The sequence below is a fragment of the Aquarana catesbeiana genome, linkage group LG03 (assembly GCF_042186555.1).
Source record: "Aquarana catesbeiana isolate 2022-GZ linkage group LG03, ASM4218655v1, whole genome shotgun sequence".
NCBI lineage: Eukaryota > Metazoa > Chordata > Amphibia > Anura > Ranidae > Aquarana > Aquarana catesbeiana.
The window spans coordinates 543,799,283-543,817,920 of record NC_133326.1 but is presented as its reverse complement, the minus strand read 5'-3'; the positions used below and the strand labels follow the sequence as shown (position 1 = coordinate 543,817,920).

At 45.7% G+C, this 18,638-nt stretch overlaps 1 protein-coding gene across 1 annotated transcript; it reads left to right on the top strand.

The window, feature by feature from the left end:
• Nucleotides 1-7,103: 7,103 nt before the first annotated feature.
• On the top strand, nucleotides 7,104-16,245 carry LOC141132717 (E3 ubiquitin-protein ligase TRIM39-like). The gene is made up of 2 exons (XM_073621471.1): nucleotides 7,104-7,299; nucleotides 11,315-16,245. The coding sequence occupies exon 2, from the start codon at nucleotides 11,428-11,430 to the stop codon at nucleotides 13,012-13,014; it is 1,587 nt and encodes a 528-aa protein (XP_073477572.1). The 5' UTR covers nucleotides 7,104-7,299; nucleotides 11,315-11,427; the 3' UTR covers nucleotides 13,015-16,245.
• The last annotated feature ends 2,393 nt before the right edge of the window (nucleotides 16,246-18,638 follow it).

Below are 18,638 nucleotides of genomic sequence, written 5' to 3'. Positions count from 1 at the left end.
TGTTTACCGTGTTTAGAACAGTCTGACAGCAAAATGACATTTCTAAGGAAAAAAAGTCATTTAAAACTACTCGCGGCTATTAATGAATTGCCGGTCCGACAATACACATAAAAGTTCACTGATAAAAATGGCATGGGAATTCCCCACAGGGGAACCCCGAACCAAAATTTAAAAAAAAAATGACGTGGGGGTCCCCCTAAATTCCATACCAGGCCCTTCAGGTCTGGTATGGATATTAAGGGGAACCCCGGCCACCATTAAAAAAAAAAAAATGCCGTGGGGCCCCCTCAAAATCTATACCAGACCCTCCAGGTCTGGTATGGGTTTTAAGGGGAACCCTGTGCCAAAATTTAAAAAAAAAACGGCGTGGGGTCCCCCCAAAAATCCATACCAGACTCTTATCCGAGCACGCAACCTGGCAGGCCGCAGGAAAAGAGGGGGGATGAGAGAGGGCCTCATCCCCACAACCCTGGTCGGTGGTTGTGGTGGTCTGCGGGCAAGGGGCTTATCGGAATCTGGAAGCCCCCTTTAACAAGGGGACCCCCAGATCCCGGCCCTCCCCCCTGTGTGAAATGGTAAGGGGGTACAAAAGTATCCCTACCATTTCACTAAAAAAGTATCAAAAATGTTAAAAATGACAAGAGACAGTTTTTGACAATTCCTTTATTTAAATGCTTCTTCTTTCTTCTATCTTCCTTCGGTTTCTTCCTCCATCTTCTTCTTCTTCTGGTTCTTCTGGTTCTTCCTCTGGTGTTCTCCTCCGGCATCTTCCTCCGCAGCGTCGGTGTCTTCTTCCCTTCTTCTCCGGGCTGTTCCGCATCCATGATGGCATGGAGGGAGGCTTCTGCTGTGTGACGCTTCTCTCTTCATCTTCTTCTCTTCATCTTCTTGTCTTCATCTTCTTTTCGGGCCGCTCCGCATCCATGATGGCATGGAGGGAGGCTCCCTCTGTGTGATGCTTCTCCTCTTCTGACAATTCTTAAATAGTAGGGGGCGGGGCCACCCAGTGACCCCGCCCCCCTCTGACGCACGGGGACTTGACGGGACTTCCCTGTGGCATTCCCCGTGACATCACAGGGAAGTCCCGTCAAGTCACTCTGCGTCAGAGGGGGGGGCAGGGTCACTGGGTGGCCCCGCCCCCTGTTATTTAAGAAACGTCAGAAGAGGAGAAGTGTCACACAGTGGGAGCCTCCCTCCATGCCATCATGGATGCGGAGCGGCCCAAAAAGAAAATGAATACAAGAAGATGAAGAGAAGAAGATTAAGAGAGAAGCATCACACAGCGGGAGCCTCCCTCCATGCCATCATGGATGCGGAGCGGCCCGGAGAAGAAGGGAAGAAGACGCCGACGCCGAAGAGGAAGATGCGAGAACACCGTAGGAAAAACCAGAAGAACCAGAAGAAGAAGATGGAGGAAGAAAGCGAAGGAAGATAGAAGAAAGAAGATAGAAGAAAGAAGAAGCATTTAAATAAAGGAATTGTCAAAAACGGTCTCTTGTCATTTTTAACATTTTTGACACTTTTTTAGTGAAATGGTAGGGGTACTACCATTTCACACAAGGGGGAGGGCCGGGATCTGGGGGTCCCCTTGTTAAAGGGGGCTTCCAGATTCCGATAAGCCCCCCGCCCGCAGACCCCCATAACCACTGGCCAGGGTTGTGGGGATGAGGCCCTTGTCCTCATCAACATGGGGACAAGGTGTTTTGGGGGGCTACCCAAAAGCACCCTCCCAATGTTAAGGGCATGTGGCCTGGTACGGTTCAGGAGGGGGGGGCTCTCTCGTCCCCCTCTCTTTTCCTGCGGCCTGCCAGGTTGCGTGCTCGGATAAGGGTCTGGTATGGATTTTTAGGGGGACCCCACGCCATTTTTAAAAAAAATTTGGGCACGGGTTTCCCCTTAAAATCCATACCAGACCTGAAGGGTCTGGTATAGATTTTGAGGGGGACTCCACGCAATTTTTTTTTTAATTTTGGCCGGGGTTCCCCTTAATATCCATACCAGACCTGAAGGGCCTGGTATGGAATTTAGGGGGACCCCCACATCATTTTTTCAAAAAAAAATTTATTTCGGGGTTCCCCTGTGGGGAATTCCCATGCCGCGAGTAGTTTTAAATGACTTTTTTTCCTTTGAAATGTCATTTTGCTGTCAGACTGTTCTAAACACGGGAAACATGCGCCCTTTATAGGCATACTATAGACACCCCCCAGGTACGAAATTTAAAGGGATATTACACTTTTATTGTTTCACTTTAAGCATTATTAAAATCACTGCTCCCGAAAAAACTGCCATTTTTAAAACTTTTTTTGCATTGATCCATGTCCCCTGGGGCAGGACCCAGGTCCCCAAACACTTTTTATGACAATAACTTGCATATAAGCCTTTAAAATTAGCACTTTTGATTATTCATGTTCGTGTCCCATAGACTTTAACGGTGTTCGCGTGTTTGAACAAATTTTTTGCCTATTCGCAAGTTCTGGTGCGAACCAAACAGGGGGGTGTTCGGCTCATCCCTACTGGTGACGTTCCTCACACTGACAGGGATTCGCCCCCAGCTCCTCAGTAAGGCTTTAGTGGGTATGATCTCTGGGACCAATTCTATCCCAACATCCTCTTCTGCTGAATCAGCTTCCACCACCACATAAAGACCCGGCTGGTCCCATGATAGCTTGACAGTGGCCTTCAAGCAGGCCCTCTCGCCCCGGCTGCAATACCTTTTCGTGGGCATCCAATCGCCACAGCCTTCCTACTCCCTCCACGGGGGGCGTTCTTCTCCTGCAACACTCGCTGAAAGGCCTGTTGCAGCTGAGAGTGGATCTTCCCTAGGAGCACCCTCCAGGGCCAGTGGAGTGAGTAGCCTCCTCACAAGATTGGTGTTGGTGCCTATCAACAAAGAATTTCGACCTGCCCCAGGAGGTCGGGGGCAGACAACAGCCAACGTGTCAAAAGTCTCTGGCTTTTCAGCCAGGGAAGTGTCAACGGTTATCTTGATGGGTATGTTTGTGTCGTATGGCCCATTCTGGGTCCCTATGCCCCAAATCTCAAGTTTGCACAGAGAGATATGCCTCCCTCTCCTAGGGAACATAGGTGTCCTCCTGACACTTATACATAGACATTGTGTGTGTAGGGCGGAGTCCTCCTGACTCCTCAGCCAGACTTCCTGGGTGGACTTGTCTCCAAGTGGGAGCCCTGAGTTCTATCCCTGGGATGCATATGAACCCAGCCCACAGGTGTGTAATTAGCATGCCTGCTTCTGCCACAATCAGGCATATATTGCTAATCCACAGCGTGACACGGGGTCGCCTCTTCTGGGCCTGGGGCACGCCACTGGCAAACCCGCTCCTGCTATGACTGGATACAGCGGTAGCCAATCCGCCAGACCCGCTGTTTGGACCCACCAATCATTAGGGACACAGACAGAACGGCGGTCTGCCTGTGAAAATTATCCTGTGTTTCTGCCAAACACATTTTAGGCACACATTTAACCCTTTGATCACCCCTGATGTTAACTAGACATGTGCAGAATGAAAAAATTAGTTTTGTTTCGATTAGTTATTTACATAAATTTGTTTAGTTAAATTCGTTTCATTCGTTTTCGGGATTTGTTTTGTTTAAAAAGTTTTCGAATCAATTTCGAATAGTTTTCGAATTTGAAAAGTTTTCAAATTTGAAAAGTTTTTGAATTTGAAAAGTTTTTGAATTCAAATAAGTTTCAAATTAGAATAGTTTTCCAATTTCCAAAAAGAATAAAATAGAATAGAAAATAAAGAAATAGAATAGATTTTTTTTTCTATTCTATTCCTTTATTTTCTATTCTATTGTATTTTCTTTGGAAATTGGAAAACTATTCGAATTCGAAAACTATTCGAATTTGAAAACTCTTCGAATTTGAAAAGTATTCGAAAACAATTCAAATGCCGTTCGAATTCGAATTTCGTTATTTCGGATTTGTTTAAATTCGGTACTATTCTAATTCGGAAATTCGGATACATGTCTAATGTTAACTCCTTTCCTGCCAGTGTCATTAGTACAGCGCATATTTTTAGCACTGATCACTGTATTAAGCCTCGTACACACGATTGGACTTCACACAAACCTTTCCGTGGATTTCAGTCCAAAGGGTGTTGGCCGTGAACTTGGTATGCATACACACGTCAGGACTTTTCAGCCAACTTTCACCAAATCACGTGTTTTTTCAGCTCATTACCGCCACCCTTTGGACAACTTCTGTATTGTTGTCTGATCTTTTGCATTGGTTCTGAGCATGTTTATACTTTGGACTAAAGTCTGATGGATTTGTGTACACACGATTGGACTAGCCGACGTAGGAATTTTGTTGCAGGAAAGTTTGTCTGTTCGCACAGCCAACATTTGTCCGTTTGTCCGATGGAGCATACACACGGTCGAATGTTGCCTTAAAACAGGTAATTTGCATGTTTGTTGTGAAAAAGTCCAATCGTGTGTATGGGCCCTTAGTGTCCAATTTGTCTGCCACAATGTCGCAATCCCGCCATAAGTCGCTAATCGCCACCATTAAAAGTAAAACAAATAAAAAATTAAAATTCCATAAATATATCCCATAAATTGTAGACACTATAACTTTTGTGCAAGCCAATCAATATATGCTTATTGGGATTATTTTTACCAAAAATATGTAGCAAAATACATATTGGCCTAAATTTATGAAGAAATTTGGTATTTTAAATTTTTTTATTGAATGTGTTATATAGCAGAATGTAAAAAATATTGTTTTCAAGCACTACTTGTGGGAAAAAAGGACATAAATTTTATTTGGGTACAGCGTCCCCCTGAGGAAGCCACATGACCCTGTGGCATAGCACGTAGGGGAGGGGCCAATCTGTCGTCACGCTGAGGCGCACATTGTGAGCATACCGTGGAAATACTGTCTGATTGTCACTGTGAGGACTGAATGCTTTTTACAGTTTGGTACTCTCTAAGCACCAGGGATTTGTGAGTGTTTTTATACTTAGCATTTAATAAACCGGTTGTCTTAAAAGATAAAGCACCATTCCAGCCTTCTCTCTTTATGATTTGGGTGTATGCAGTGGCGGCCCATCCATAGAGGACGTACGAGCGCCGCCCCCCCCCCATCCATGCATCCGGCGGCTCTCCCTGTCAGAGGGGGGGTCTGTGCTGATAATCAGCACATTGATTATAAGCACAGCCCCCATCAGATGTGCCCATCAGCATCCAATCAGTGCCCATCAGCTGCCAATCAGTGCCCCATCAATAATGGCTGTCAGTGCCAAAGAAAGTGCCAATCAGTGCCCAGCAGTAACACCTGTCAGTATCTCATCATCAGTGCTGCCCATCAGTGCCATCTATTAATGTCCATTAGTGCCACCTGTCAGTGCCGCCTATCAGTGCCAATCAGTGCAGCCTATCAGTACCAATCAGTGCTGCCAGTCAGTGCCCATCAGTGCCACCTGTCAGTGCCGCATATCAGTGCTGCCTATCGGTGCCCATCAGTGCCACCTATTAGTGCCCATCAATTCTACATATCAGTGCCTCATCAGTGCCAATCAGTGCCACCTCATCAGTGTTTAACAAAAAATAAAAAACCCCAGAGGCGATCAAATACCCCCAAAAGAAAGCTCTATTTGTGGGAAGAAAATTATAAAAATTTAGTTTGGGTACAGTGTTGTATGACCATGCAATTTTCATTGAAAATGCGACAGCAGTGAAAGCTGAAAATTGTCCTGGGCAGGAAGGGGGGAAGTGCCCAGCACTGAAGTGGTTAAGGAATTATTCACCCCAGCAGCTGTGCTAGAATTAGAATGCAGCTGCTGGTGTACAGTAGGTTGACAGTGGAGTCCCACTGCACCCAGGGCCGGTGTTCTGTCGAGATGTGCCCGCCGTCGAAAAGTGTCCGCGCATGCGCAGAGCGGATGGGCACTCCAGCTAAGTTGCCAATCAGCAGGGGTGACGTCCCATAGCGCATATCGTAGGAGCCTTTTTTTCGACGGGATACCATTTCTTGGGCACAATTTAATGCTATGCAAACAGCGGAGGGACACCGTATTTGTCATATTGTGCCTTGCTGTTGCGCCGGGGGATTACAGTGAGGCACAATGTGACATCTGTGGTGACCCTCCACTGTTTGCATAGCTTTCAATTGTCCCCATGAAATGGTATCGCTCGTCGAAAAAGACTCCTACGATGTGCGCATGCGCCATGATGACGTCACTCCAGCTGATAGGCAACTCAGCTGGAGAGCCCTTCCGTTCTGTGCATGCGCAGGCACTTTTCGATGGAGGGCACATATCAATAGAACACTGGTCGCCTGAGGGCACCACCAGGAGAGGGGGGCGCTAATGCCGAGGCTTCTCTCAAGAAAAGCTAAAGCTGGTGCCGCCTCTGCTCGCACGTTTTCCCCGCTCAGCATAGCTGAGCACAGTGGCAGGCAGCACAACCCCGGGCACTGTGACTTCAGAGCTGCCTGTGTTTCATCAGATTAGGCGACCCGTCAGAATGTATAACGGAAGTGACGTTTCATCGCCACCATCTTGCTACACCCCGCTGCACTCTTTAATAGTAAGGATACACTGAGAAGGGGAAAGCGGACATCTTGTTACACCCACCGGCGTTTTGCATTCTACACTTATTTTTAACAGTAAAGTGAGTTTATATAGTGAAATACAGTACTTAGAACTCCATATGAATGTTTAGATGTTGAATTTTTTAAGAAAATTAACTTCTGTCAGATTAGCAAACCTGTGAGATCTGCAGGCTTGCTGCTGCTTTTAAAATTCTATATCTAACCAGTCAGACGGAGTTGTAAGTACTGTATTCACTATATAAACTCACTTTACTGTTAAAAATAAGTGTAGAATTAAAAACTCCGGTGGGTGTAACAAGATGTCCGCTGTCTCGCTGTGGGCAAGTGCGGGGTGTAGCAAGATGGCGGCGACGGAACGTCACTTCCGTTACACATTCTGACGGGTCGTCAAATCTAACGAAACACCTGCACACACATTACCATCTGCTCTCCCGGCTCCTCCTCCTCTTCTCCAAGTCAGTTGCAGAAGACAGTTCGTTTCTTCCCCCTCCAGCCCTCTCTATAAACAATCCCCTCCCACCTCCAGTCCAGCACAGACAGGATTACCGCTGAATTGGAGGCGATTCAGATGAGAGCGAGCCCGCGAGACCGGGGGGAGGAGCAGAGTTAGAGCCGGGGGCGGGGCCAGCGGACACAGGAACTGGAATAGCAGAGATGTAATCTGCACACAGTTCTGCACTGCTGGCTTATCCCGGAGGAGGAGGATACTACCCTGCGGTGGGGTGAGTATCTCTGCCCTGGTATCCGGTGTGTGCATTCTGCACTGGTCCTGCCTAGTCCTGTGCTGTGTACTGTACACTGTCATCCGATAGTCTGCTCTGTGCTGGTTCTATCAATGTACAAGCTGCTTGGTGTACAGAGCTTATAGAGATGGGGGACAGTCCTCAGAATGGAGGACATTCAGGTCTAGGAGGTGGATGATACTTGTTCCTCAGGTTAGAAGTTAACCCTTTTGCGCCCACAATAGGACTCTATAAGTCCAAATGAACAGTATGTAGTGAGGAGGTTGGGGCTCATTCCCACAGGCGGGCATGCGTTAGGGTACGCATGTGTTGTCAAATGCGTCACAGACCCTGTTGTGTGTGTTTAACTTGCACTCATTTATCATTGGAACACGCTGCGCAAAAATACAGCATGTCCTATATTATTATTACATACCTTCCAACCGTCTCAGAGTCCGCTGGACCTTCCCACGATTTCAAGTGTGTCCCAGGGTCCCGCAGATCTGGGCTAGAGTCCCGGAAAACAGTGCCAATACATGCACTGGGGTCCACTCCGTGTGAAGATTCCGGTCAGCAGGGTATTTCTGTGCGTTGCACTTCTGCACCGCCCCCTCCCACACAGGAAGAAACAACCTCCGTACAGACCGCTGCACACCAGTGAGTACTATCACTCTAGTTTTATTTGCAGCGGGGCTGAACGAGTCGGCACTGACCCGGCGCCATATTCTGCTTTCCATCTTCGACCTGTCATTCAACATTTTTACCGGCTCTGCTCGTTGTTAGCGGGTGGCTCCGTTTTCCCCTGCCACCCAGCCAGCAGTCCGTGGCTGGGAGCAGGTGCACATCTGCAAGCTGAGCCGTCAGTGTCATCTCTTTCATTGCCAGCTCCGTCTCCACCCGCCTCCCAGCATTTGGGAGTCTTTGGCTGGGAGCAGTTGAACTGTGTTGTCTGTGGCTGAGGGCTTCAGGAGGCGGCTGGGATGAAGAGTCATTAGGATGGCCAGAACCGATTGCAGGGAGAAGAGCTCTGAAGATCTCCTTGCCATGAACAATGGACAGTCTGACCCAAGAACGAGGATGTGCAGGCAGACAGAAACAGCAGCAAAGAGATCTGCTGTATGGAGCAGCTCCGTGACCACCCAGCTATGAGAACGGGCACTTCATGGAACTCTGTACGTAGCACACCCTGCAACCCTGCACTTAGTACATAGCGCACCCTGCAACCCTACACTCAGTACAGAGCACAACTCTGCACTCCTGTATGTAGCGCACCCCGCAACCCTGCACTCAGTACAGAGCACAACTCTGAACTCCTGTACGTAGCGCACCCCGCAACCTTGCACTCAGTACAGAGCACAACTCTGCACTCCTGTACGTAGCGCACCCCACAACCTTGCACTCAGTACAGAGCACAACTCTGCACTCCTGTACGTAGCGCACCCCGCAACCTTGCACTCAGTACAGAGCACAACTCTGCACTCCTGTACGTAGCGCACCCCGCAACCTTGCACTCAGTACAGAGCACAACTCTGCACTCCTGTACGTAGCGAAACCCGCAACCCTGCACTCAGTACAGAGCACAACTCTGCACTCCTGTACGTAGCGCACCCCGCAACCCTGCACTCAGTACAGAGCACAACTCTACACTTCTGTACGTAGTGCACCCTGCAACCCTGCACTCAGTACAGAGCGCAACTTTGAACTCAGTATGTAGCGCACCCCACAACCCTGCACTCTTTATGTAGTAAAAGAATGTAGTAAAAAAATGCAGACTCCAAACACCCCTGACCCCTGTATTCTGTGCATTACACCCTCCCGACCCCTGCATTCTGTGCATTACACCCTCCCGACCCCTGCATTCTGTGCATTACACACTCCTGACCCCTGCATTCTTTGCATTATACCCTCCTGATCCCTGCATTCTGTGCATTATACCCTCCTGACGACCCCTGCATTCTGTGCATTATACCCTCCTGACGACCCCTGCATTCTGTGCATTATATCCTTCTGATCCCTGCGTTCTGTGCATTACACCCTTTTGATCTCTGCGTTCTGTGCATTGCACCCTTCTGATCCCTGCGTTCTGTGCATTGCACCCTTCTGATCCCTGGGTTCTGTGCATTGCACCATTCTGATCCCTGCGCTCTGTGCATTACACCCTCCTGACCCCTGCGTTCTGTGCATTACTCCCTCCTGACCCCTGCGTTCTGTGCATTACACCCACATTTTGCCATGTCGGGCACCGCAGGTTGTCCCTTGCCTCAAGTGTCCCTCATTGGGAAGTTCAAAAGTTGGGAGGTATGTTATTATTATTCTTATTATTATTATCCTGAGTGGAAGGTAGGAGGTCATGGATTAAATGGCTTTTTATGTGTGACCATCTGTGCTGCTTATTATACAGTACACTGCGTGTACATGGGGACCCTCTGTAGGGTGAACACATGGGGGGTAAAAAAAAGACAGAGAAGGAAAGATAGAGCTAGGGGGAAAGAGAGATGAGGGTACAGTTAGAGAAGTTACACAGAGTCAGTGCATAGGAGGTGGGGACAGAACAGAAGACACATAGGGGGGGAAGACTCTGCTTTGTTCAGTGGGGGATCTGTGAGCATGGTGGGATGGAGCCCGCTCTGCTCTATGGATGGTCAGATGTCAGACTTTGCTGTCCGTTAACTCCGATGTGAGCCGATCTGCCCAGATGGAGGTGAACAGATCCTCTTCCATTTGTTTTTAGTGGATTGGATTGGAGATTACACCCACTGCGCCAAGAGAATAGAGGGTCCAATTGGATCCGCCTGAAAAACAGACAGGCAGATCCAATTGGACTTCTCATGTAAAAGTGCCTAAAGCACAATAATAATGTAATAGAGAGAATAATTAATATATGTACGTTCAAAGTACTAGTGCAGTAAATACATTTCATACAAAAAGTCCACTATAATTGTGTCATGATAAACTTGTGCAGATCAACTGCAAGCTGTTTGCACTGACTTCCGTGTAACATCACCAAGACACAAACATACCATCTGCTTACCAAAAAAATTTACTTTATAAATTTATGAGGTTGTGTGTGCTTGTCATCTGCATTATATTTGCAGCCACTTCACGCAAAAAACAACAATGCAGGTATGATGGCTTTCTCCCAAAAGTGGCCTTTCACCATTCCGTCCAGTCCCAACCACAAGAAATCCTGTATATACAAAGAATAAAGGACGCTATAATGCATTACCAAGCCGATTAAACAATTTGTCTCTATCCTAGTAGTTTGCTGTGAGTACATCACTTTAATAAAGCAGGACAGTATATCCTGCTAATGTACTATGGTGTGCTTTAGTCTTTGCATATACGGGGTTTCCTGTGGTTGGGACTGGACAAAATGGTGAAAGACCACTTTTGGGACAAAGCCATCATACCTGCATTGTTGCTTTTTGAGTGAAGTGGCTGCAAATATCTGACAGATGACAAGCACACATCACCTCATAATTTTATAAAGTCAAATTTTTTTGGTAAGCAGATGGTATGTGCTCTGTCTTGGTGATGTTAACCTGAAGTCGGTGCCAACAGCTTGCAGTGGATCTGCACAAGCTGATCATGGCACAATTTTATTGGACTTTTTATATGAAAGGTATGTTTTATGCATATTATTTACTAGCACTTTTAAATGTACATGTATTCATTATTCTTGATATCTATCACATTGCACTTTATTGTGGTTCACACTTATATGATGCATGTCCCATCCTCCCCGCAGAGCTGCTGTCTGGGGTCGGGGTGGTGGAAGGATGGTGGGGGGCACCAAAATGCACCTTCGCCTATGTACACAAAAATCCTGGCACCCGCCCTGACTGCACCTGGTGTGAATGAGCCCTTACTGATTGAGTTTACATCTGCAATAAGTCAATTGTTGTCTTCATGTATGAAATGTGCAAATAATATACAAAAATGTGTTTAACCCCAAGAAATACCTTTTAATTTGTGATACATTTAAACTAACCATGTTTTTTGTGCCTTTTTGTAGGACTAAACATATAAGTACCACATCACAGACAATCTCACCTTGTTCAGTGAAATGTGAAACACTCCCACTGTAACATTTATGCGTTTCCAAAACTCTCAGTTTAATTTCTCCTGATGTTAGTGATGGCGTCTGCTGGTCTAAAAAGGGAGCTGGAGTGTTCCATCTGCCTGAACATTTACACCAATCCTGTAAACCTGACATGTGGACACAATTTCTGCCAGGTCTGTATTGATCATGTGCTGGATACACAGGAGGGATCAGGAGCTTATTCTTGTCCTGAATGCAGACAGGAGTTTCAGGATCGGCCTGCACTGCACAGAAACATAACTCTACGTAACATAGTGGAGAATTTCCTGTCTTCTCAGCCAGACCAGGCAGGGACCGATGTCTTTTGTACTTACTGTGTGGACTCTCCTGTACCAGCTGTTAAATCCTGTCTGCTGTGTGAAGCTTCTCTTTGTGATAAGCACCTCAGTGTCCACAAAAGGTCACCAGCACATGTCTTATCTGACCCCAGCACTTCCATGGAAAAGAGAAAATGCTCCATCCATAAAGAGAAGATCCTGGAGTATTACTGTACTGAAGACTCTGCCTGTATCTGCGTGTCCTGTTGTCTGATTGGAGAACACAGAGGACATCAGATGAAGTCATTGAATGAGGCCTCTAAGAAAAGAAAGAATAAACTGAAAAATGTTCTACAGAAACTGGTGACAAAGCGAGAGGAGACTGAGGAAATACTACAAAGTCTACAGGAACATGTTGGGACAGTAGAAGAAAAAGCCACTGCTGAAAGAAAAAGAGTCACTTTGCTGTTGGGAGACCTCAGGAAACAGCTGGAAGACCTGGAAAAGAGAGTCCTGAGTGAGATATCTAAGCAAGCAGAAGAGGTGTCACGTTCAGTTAATGATTTGGTGCAACGGATGGAGATAAAGAAGGACGAGCTGTCCAGGAAGATGGTTCACATTGAAGAGCTGTGTAACATGATGGATCCATTGACTATCCTACAGGAATCAGACAAAGGTGATTTGCGTGATACTGAGGATGAAGATAATGAAGACAGAGAGAGACATGGTCAATTCCTCCATGACGGAGGGGGTCTGGATGTGGCTGAGATTTCACGCACATTACAGGCAGGTTTATCTTGTATAATGAAAGAGGCAAATGAAAAGATCTATATACCCGAACCTGCAGACATATTATTGGATGTAAACACAGCCTGTAATAGTTTAAATATATCAGATGACCGGAAAACTGTGTCCTACTTACCAAACCAGAAATCCCCAGAAACACCAGAGAGGTTTAAGGTTTATCCTCAGGTGATAAGCAATCAGAGTTTCTCCTCTGGGCAACATTACTGGGAAGTGAATGTTGGGGAGTCACAGAGTTGGAATGTTGGAATGTGTTACCCCAGTATAGTCAGGGAAGAAGAGAAGTCAAAAATTGGTTTTAATAACAAGTCTTGGGGTTTATGGAAGTGGAATAATCAATACATTGTGGCATATTGTGGTCATCAAATCCAATTACCTTACAATATTTCCAGTGGCAAAGTAAGGATAGATCTGGATTATGAGGCTGGGAGGATCTCCTTTTATGATCTGTGTGATCCGATTCAACACCTCCACACCTTCACCGCCACCTTTACTGAGCCCCTCCATGCTGCATTAGGTGTATGGGGAGGTTGCTTAAAGATATCTGGATAATCTACAAAAAAAGATCAGGAATGGAAAATGTGTGCCTTCATATTGATAAACAGAAAAATATTAAAAAAGCGTTGTATGAGGTATATGTAAAAAAAAACGTACAATTTCAATAATTGCATCCTATAAATATATAATCTGATTATAATCACTTTTCAGTGTTTAATATGTAGGATTTCAGTGTAATATGTAGGATTACTGAGTACTAAAAACCCTTGATTAAACTACTGTAAAGTGGAATTTCTATGTCACGCTTTCTATCACAAATCCAAGTTCTTCTTTTTTTTAAAAAACTAGGTGCAAATTATTATTATTTTTATACAGGATTTATATAGCGCCAACAGTTTACGCAGCGCTTTACAATATAAAAGGGAGACAATACAGTTATAATACAATAAGATACAAGAGGATTAAGAGGGCCCTGCTCAGAAGAGCTTACAATCTAATAGGGTGGGGCAGGTGGTACAAAAGGTTGTAACTGTGGGGAATGAGCTGATGGAAGTGGTAAAAAATTAGTTAGAGACGTTATAGGCTTTCCTGAAGAGATGAGTTTTCAGGGATCGCCTGAAGGTAGCAAGAGTAGGGGATAGCCGGACAGGTGGAGGTAGCGAGTTCCAGAGGATGGGAGAGGCTCTGGAGAAATCCTGGAGATGAGCATGAGAGGAGGAGACGAGAGAGCTTGAGAGTAAAAGGTCTTGAGAAGAGCGGAGAGGACGATTTGGGTGATATTTGGAGACCAGATTGGTGATGTAGCTCGGGGCAGAGTTGTGAATGGCTTTGTATGTTGTGGTTAGTATTTTGAATTTAATTCGCTGGGTGATTGGGAGCCAGTGTAGGGATTGGAGGAGAGGGTTGGCAGACACTGAGCGGTTGGTAAGGTGGATAAGTCTGGCAGCAGCATTCATGATAGACTGAAGAGGGGATAGCCTATGGAAAGGCAGGCCAATGATAAGGGAGTTGCAATAGTCAAGGCGAGAGATAACAAGGGAGTGAATGAGGAGCTTGGTGGTTTCATTTGTTAAAAAGGGGCAAATTTTAGAGATGTTACGGAGGTGAATTCTACAAACTTTTGACAACGATTGGATTTGAGGCTGAAATGACAAGTACGAGTCTTGGATTACACCTAGTACCCTGGCGTGAGGGGAGGGACTGATGGTTGCATTTCTGATTTTGATGGAAAAGTCATGGAGGGGGGCACGGGCGGGGGAGAATATTAATAGCTCAGTTTTAGAGAGATTTAGTTTAAGGAAGTGGTGCGACGTCCATGCTGATATGTCAGTTAGTAAGTTAGTAATGCGAGAGGAGACTGAAGGAGTGAGGTGAGGAGTAGACGGATAGATTTGGGTGTCATCAGCGTATAAGTGGTATTAGAAGCCGTGGGCGGTTATTAAGTGACCAAGGGAGGAGGTGTAGATAGAGAAGAGATGGGGTCCAAGAACAGAACCTTGGGGGACCCCCACAGAAAGGGTCAATGGAGAGGAGGAGACAGAGTTGTAGGTGACACTGAAGGAGCGCTGTGATAAATAGGCAGAGAACCAGGATAGAGCAGAATCTCGGAGGCCAAGGGAATGTAGTTTATTGAGAAGGGGCGGGTGGTCAACAGTATCAAAGTCCCACGAGAGGTCAAGTAGTAGGAGTATGGAGTACTGGCTGTTGGTTTTAGCAGTTAGTAAATCATTAATGAGTTTTAGTAAGGCAGTTTCTGTGGAGTGCTGTGAGCGAAAGCCAGACTGTAAAGGGTCAAGAAGGTTATTTTCACTGAGGAATGAGCTAAGACGGTTGTAGACTAAGCGTTCTAGAAGTTTAGAGGTGAATGGGAGCAATGAGATGGGTCTTAAGTTGTTCAGGTTGGTGGGGTCCAGTGAGGGCTTTTTAAGTATGGGAGTGATCTGCGTATGTTTTAGAGGGGAGGGGAAGGTGCCACTAGAGAGGGAGAGATTGAAGATGTGAGTGAGGGAGCATAGGATAGAAGAAGAGGGTGACCGTAGTAGTTGTGAGGGAACAGGATCCAGGGGACAATTGGTTAAGTGGGTATCTGAGAAAAGTTTTGTAACTTCTTCAGTAGTAGCCAATTCAAAAGAGGAGAGTGTTGAATGTGCTGTTAGGCAAGGTATGTTGGGTGGGGAAGATGTACGCACAGTGGAGGTATCCTTACGAATTGCATCAATCTTGTCTTTGAAGTGATTGGCAATCTCTTGGGCAGTGAGTGAGTGAGTGGGTAGAGGGGGTGGGGGACGAAGCAGAGATTTAAAGGTTGAGAAGAGCCGACGGGGATTGGATGACAAGGAATTAAAAAGAGAGACAAAGTAGGCTTGTTTGGCAGCATGGAGGCATGAATTGTATTTTAGAAGGGCAGATTTATATAGGGTTAAGTCTTGCAGGCATTTGGTTTTACGCCACAGTGTTCAAGAGCACGACAATGTGCTCTCCTGAGTCCCTTCCACTCGTACAGTATTAAAACCCCTTATGGTACATTTTTAGGATGTATCACTCTTTCTCTTTGTTCTTCTTTCTTCACTTGTATCTCTCTCTATCCTAATTTCTTTTTTCTTTTTTCCCCACCCCTCTCTCTAGCCTTCTTTCTTGTTCTTTCTCATATTCTTTCAATCCCTTTTTCTTAGTTCCTCCCCCTCTTTTGGCGGGGAGTTGGGATGAGTGCCAATGCTGGGGGAGTTCTGATCAGCCAACATAGGTGCACTTGATCAAGGTCATTCGCTGATCTAAGAACTGTAGTGGGGACTTTTAATGGCAACTATAATCACAGGTAGCGTTACTCACTGTGTCTCCGGCTTCACTGTGTCCGACTTTGTGGTGTCTCGTAGCAGTGACACCAATGCCGAAATCAGGAGATGGGGTCTCCTCCAACCTCTCCCACTTCACATTCCTCACCAGTCAGCTGACCTCCTAGTCTCTGCTCCCCGGCCATGCCATAAACTGAATGGGTGGCTGTGAAAAGGCTGAGTGAGCGGCCGCGGGCTCCAGGAACAGCCCAGCTGGGCAGCCGCAAAAAGGCTGGGAGAGCGGTTCGGGCTTCAGGAGCCCAAGATTCAGTGACCCCTTGAAAATCATTATTCGACCCCCAGGTTGAGAACCACTGCCCTAGTGTTTATACTGCAAACAGTATTGCTGTTAGGCATTGACTGCATTGTAATTGTCATTATTTAGGGAATGTTTCCACCAATATTTGAAACTGTTATTGCTACTTTCATAAACCAGTAAAGTTATGGAAATGCACCATTTGCCTGGCTTTGTGTCACCTGACTGAACTGTGTGAGCCCTGTTTTTTTTGTTTTTTTTTAATATTATTTTTATTGCTTTTGACAAAGTATACAAAACAGGTAACCATAACTACAAAACAAACACACTACAATACACCAGCACTAGCAGCCTGTATGACTCAAAGGATAATGGTATCCATTCCCTCACAAAGTGCAAATCATTACAAACATAAACATGTATGATATATAGTAATAGCCAGTCCCCATGATAGCGCAATTCAAATGTACAGAAACAAGGACAGCCATAGCCATGGACAGTCCATAAACTACACTATTTCCAAAAGAGCAGGTCAGGAGTTAACCCACACCATAATCCCCCCTCCACCAAATGATTTGGACCAGTGCAAAGCAAGGTCCATAAAGACATGGATGAGCTAGTTTGGGGTGGAGGAACTTTACTGGCCTGCACAGAGCCCCGACCTCAACCCGATAGAACACCTTTGGGATGAATTAGAGTGAAGACTGTGAGACAGGTGTTCTTATCCAACATCAGTGCCTGATCTCACAAATGTGCTTCTGGAAGAATGGTCAAATATTCCCATAGACACACTCCTAAACCTTGTGGACAGCTTTCCCAGAAGAGTTGAAGCTGTTATAGCTGCAAAGGGTAGGCCAGCTCAATATTGAACCCTACAGACTAAGACTGGGATGTCATTAAAGTTCATGTGTGTGTAAAGGCAGGCATCCCAATACTTTTGACAGAATAGTGTATATCTGTGGCTTAATGAGGCATAAAACCTGTTTGATCCGGGGAAACAACATACCGGAGAGCAGACATAAGCCTGTTAGCCAAAATATTTGACAGTATTTTGAAATCCATTATTAGGAGGGAAATTGGCCTGTATGATGCACATAAAAGACAGTCTTTATCTGGTTTGGCTTACCACATGGGCCTCATAAAAGGAGGGAGGAATGTAGCCCCGCTGGAGACAGTCATGATATAGACATTAACGTTTTGGAGAAAGGAGCTATTGTTTATACCACACCACCAGTAACCTATCAGGGCCAGGGGCCTTGGAGTTAGGAAAGGAGCCAATCACAGTAGCCACCTCTTCCTCCTAAAAGGAAGCAGCCAATAAAGCACGAGTCTCAGTAGGTAAAGAGGGCAATTGCAGGGGTGCAAGGACTGCCAGGAGGTCTCCCTGAGAGTAGGGTGCAATAGTAGAATAGAAGTTTGAATAATATGAGACTATGGCCTGAAAAATACCATCTATGGATGTAATTAAATCACCAGAGGGGAAGGCACATCTGCTGAAGGCTTCATGTACACAGGACGTTTGAAAACCTCTTCTGAATCCTGAAACTTGACAGCTAGTAACTGACTTTTAAAAACGCCCGTTTTGACACTTTTACATGCAGCTTTTATGTGCATTTAGCGGCGCTCATTGGCATTTTTTGCATTTTGTTGCCTCACAACATGGAATTAACATGGATTGTTTGAGGATTTGCATCATTTAATTTACAGAACATGCCCACAACTTTGAAGATGTTTTTTTTTTATTGTGAAGCAAACAACAAATAGGACAAAATGACAGAAAAAGTCAATGTGCATAACTATTCACCACCCTAAAGTCAATACTTTGTAGAGCCACCTTTTGCGGCTATCACAGCTCCAAGTCGCTTTGAATAAGTCTCTATGAGCTTGCCACATCTTACCACTAAGATTTTTGCCCATTCCTCCTTGCAAAACTGCCCCAGCTCCTTCAAGTTGGATGGTTTGCACTTGTGAACAGCAATCTTTAAATCTGACCACAGATTTTCTATTGGATTGAGGTCTGGGCTTTGACTAGGCCATTCCAACACATTTACATGTTTCCCCTTAAACCACTTAAGTGTTTCTTTAGCAGTGTGTTTGGGGTCATTGTCCTGCTGGAAGGTGAACCTCCGTCCTAGCCTCAAATTACACACACAGGGATATTCTTGAGCAAAACCTGTACCACTCTATTTAGCACCATCCATCTTTCCCTCAACTCTGACCAGTTTCCCAGTCCCGACTGCTGAAAAACATCCCCACAGCATGATGCTGCCACTACCATGTTTCACTGTGGGGATGGTGTTCTTTGGGTGATGTGATGTGTTGGGTTTGCGCCAGACATAGCGTTTTCTTTGATGGCCAAAAAGTTTAATTTTAGTCTCATCAGACCAGACCACCTTACTCCATACATTTTGGGAGTCTCCTACATGCCTTTCCGCAAACTCAAAACATTTTGTTTTTTACTGAAAGTAATGGCTTTCTTCTGGCCACTCTGCCATAAAGCCCAACTCTATGAAGCGTACGGCTTATTGTCGTCCTATGTACAGATACTCCAGTCTCTGCTGTGGAACTCGGCAGCTCATCCAAGGTTACCT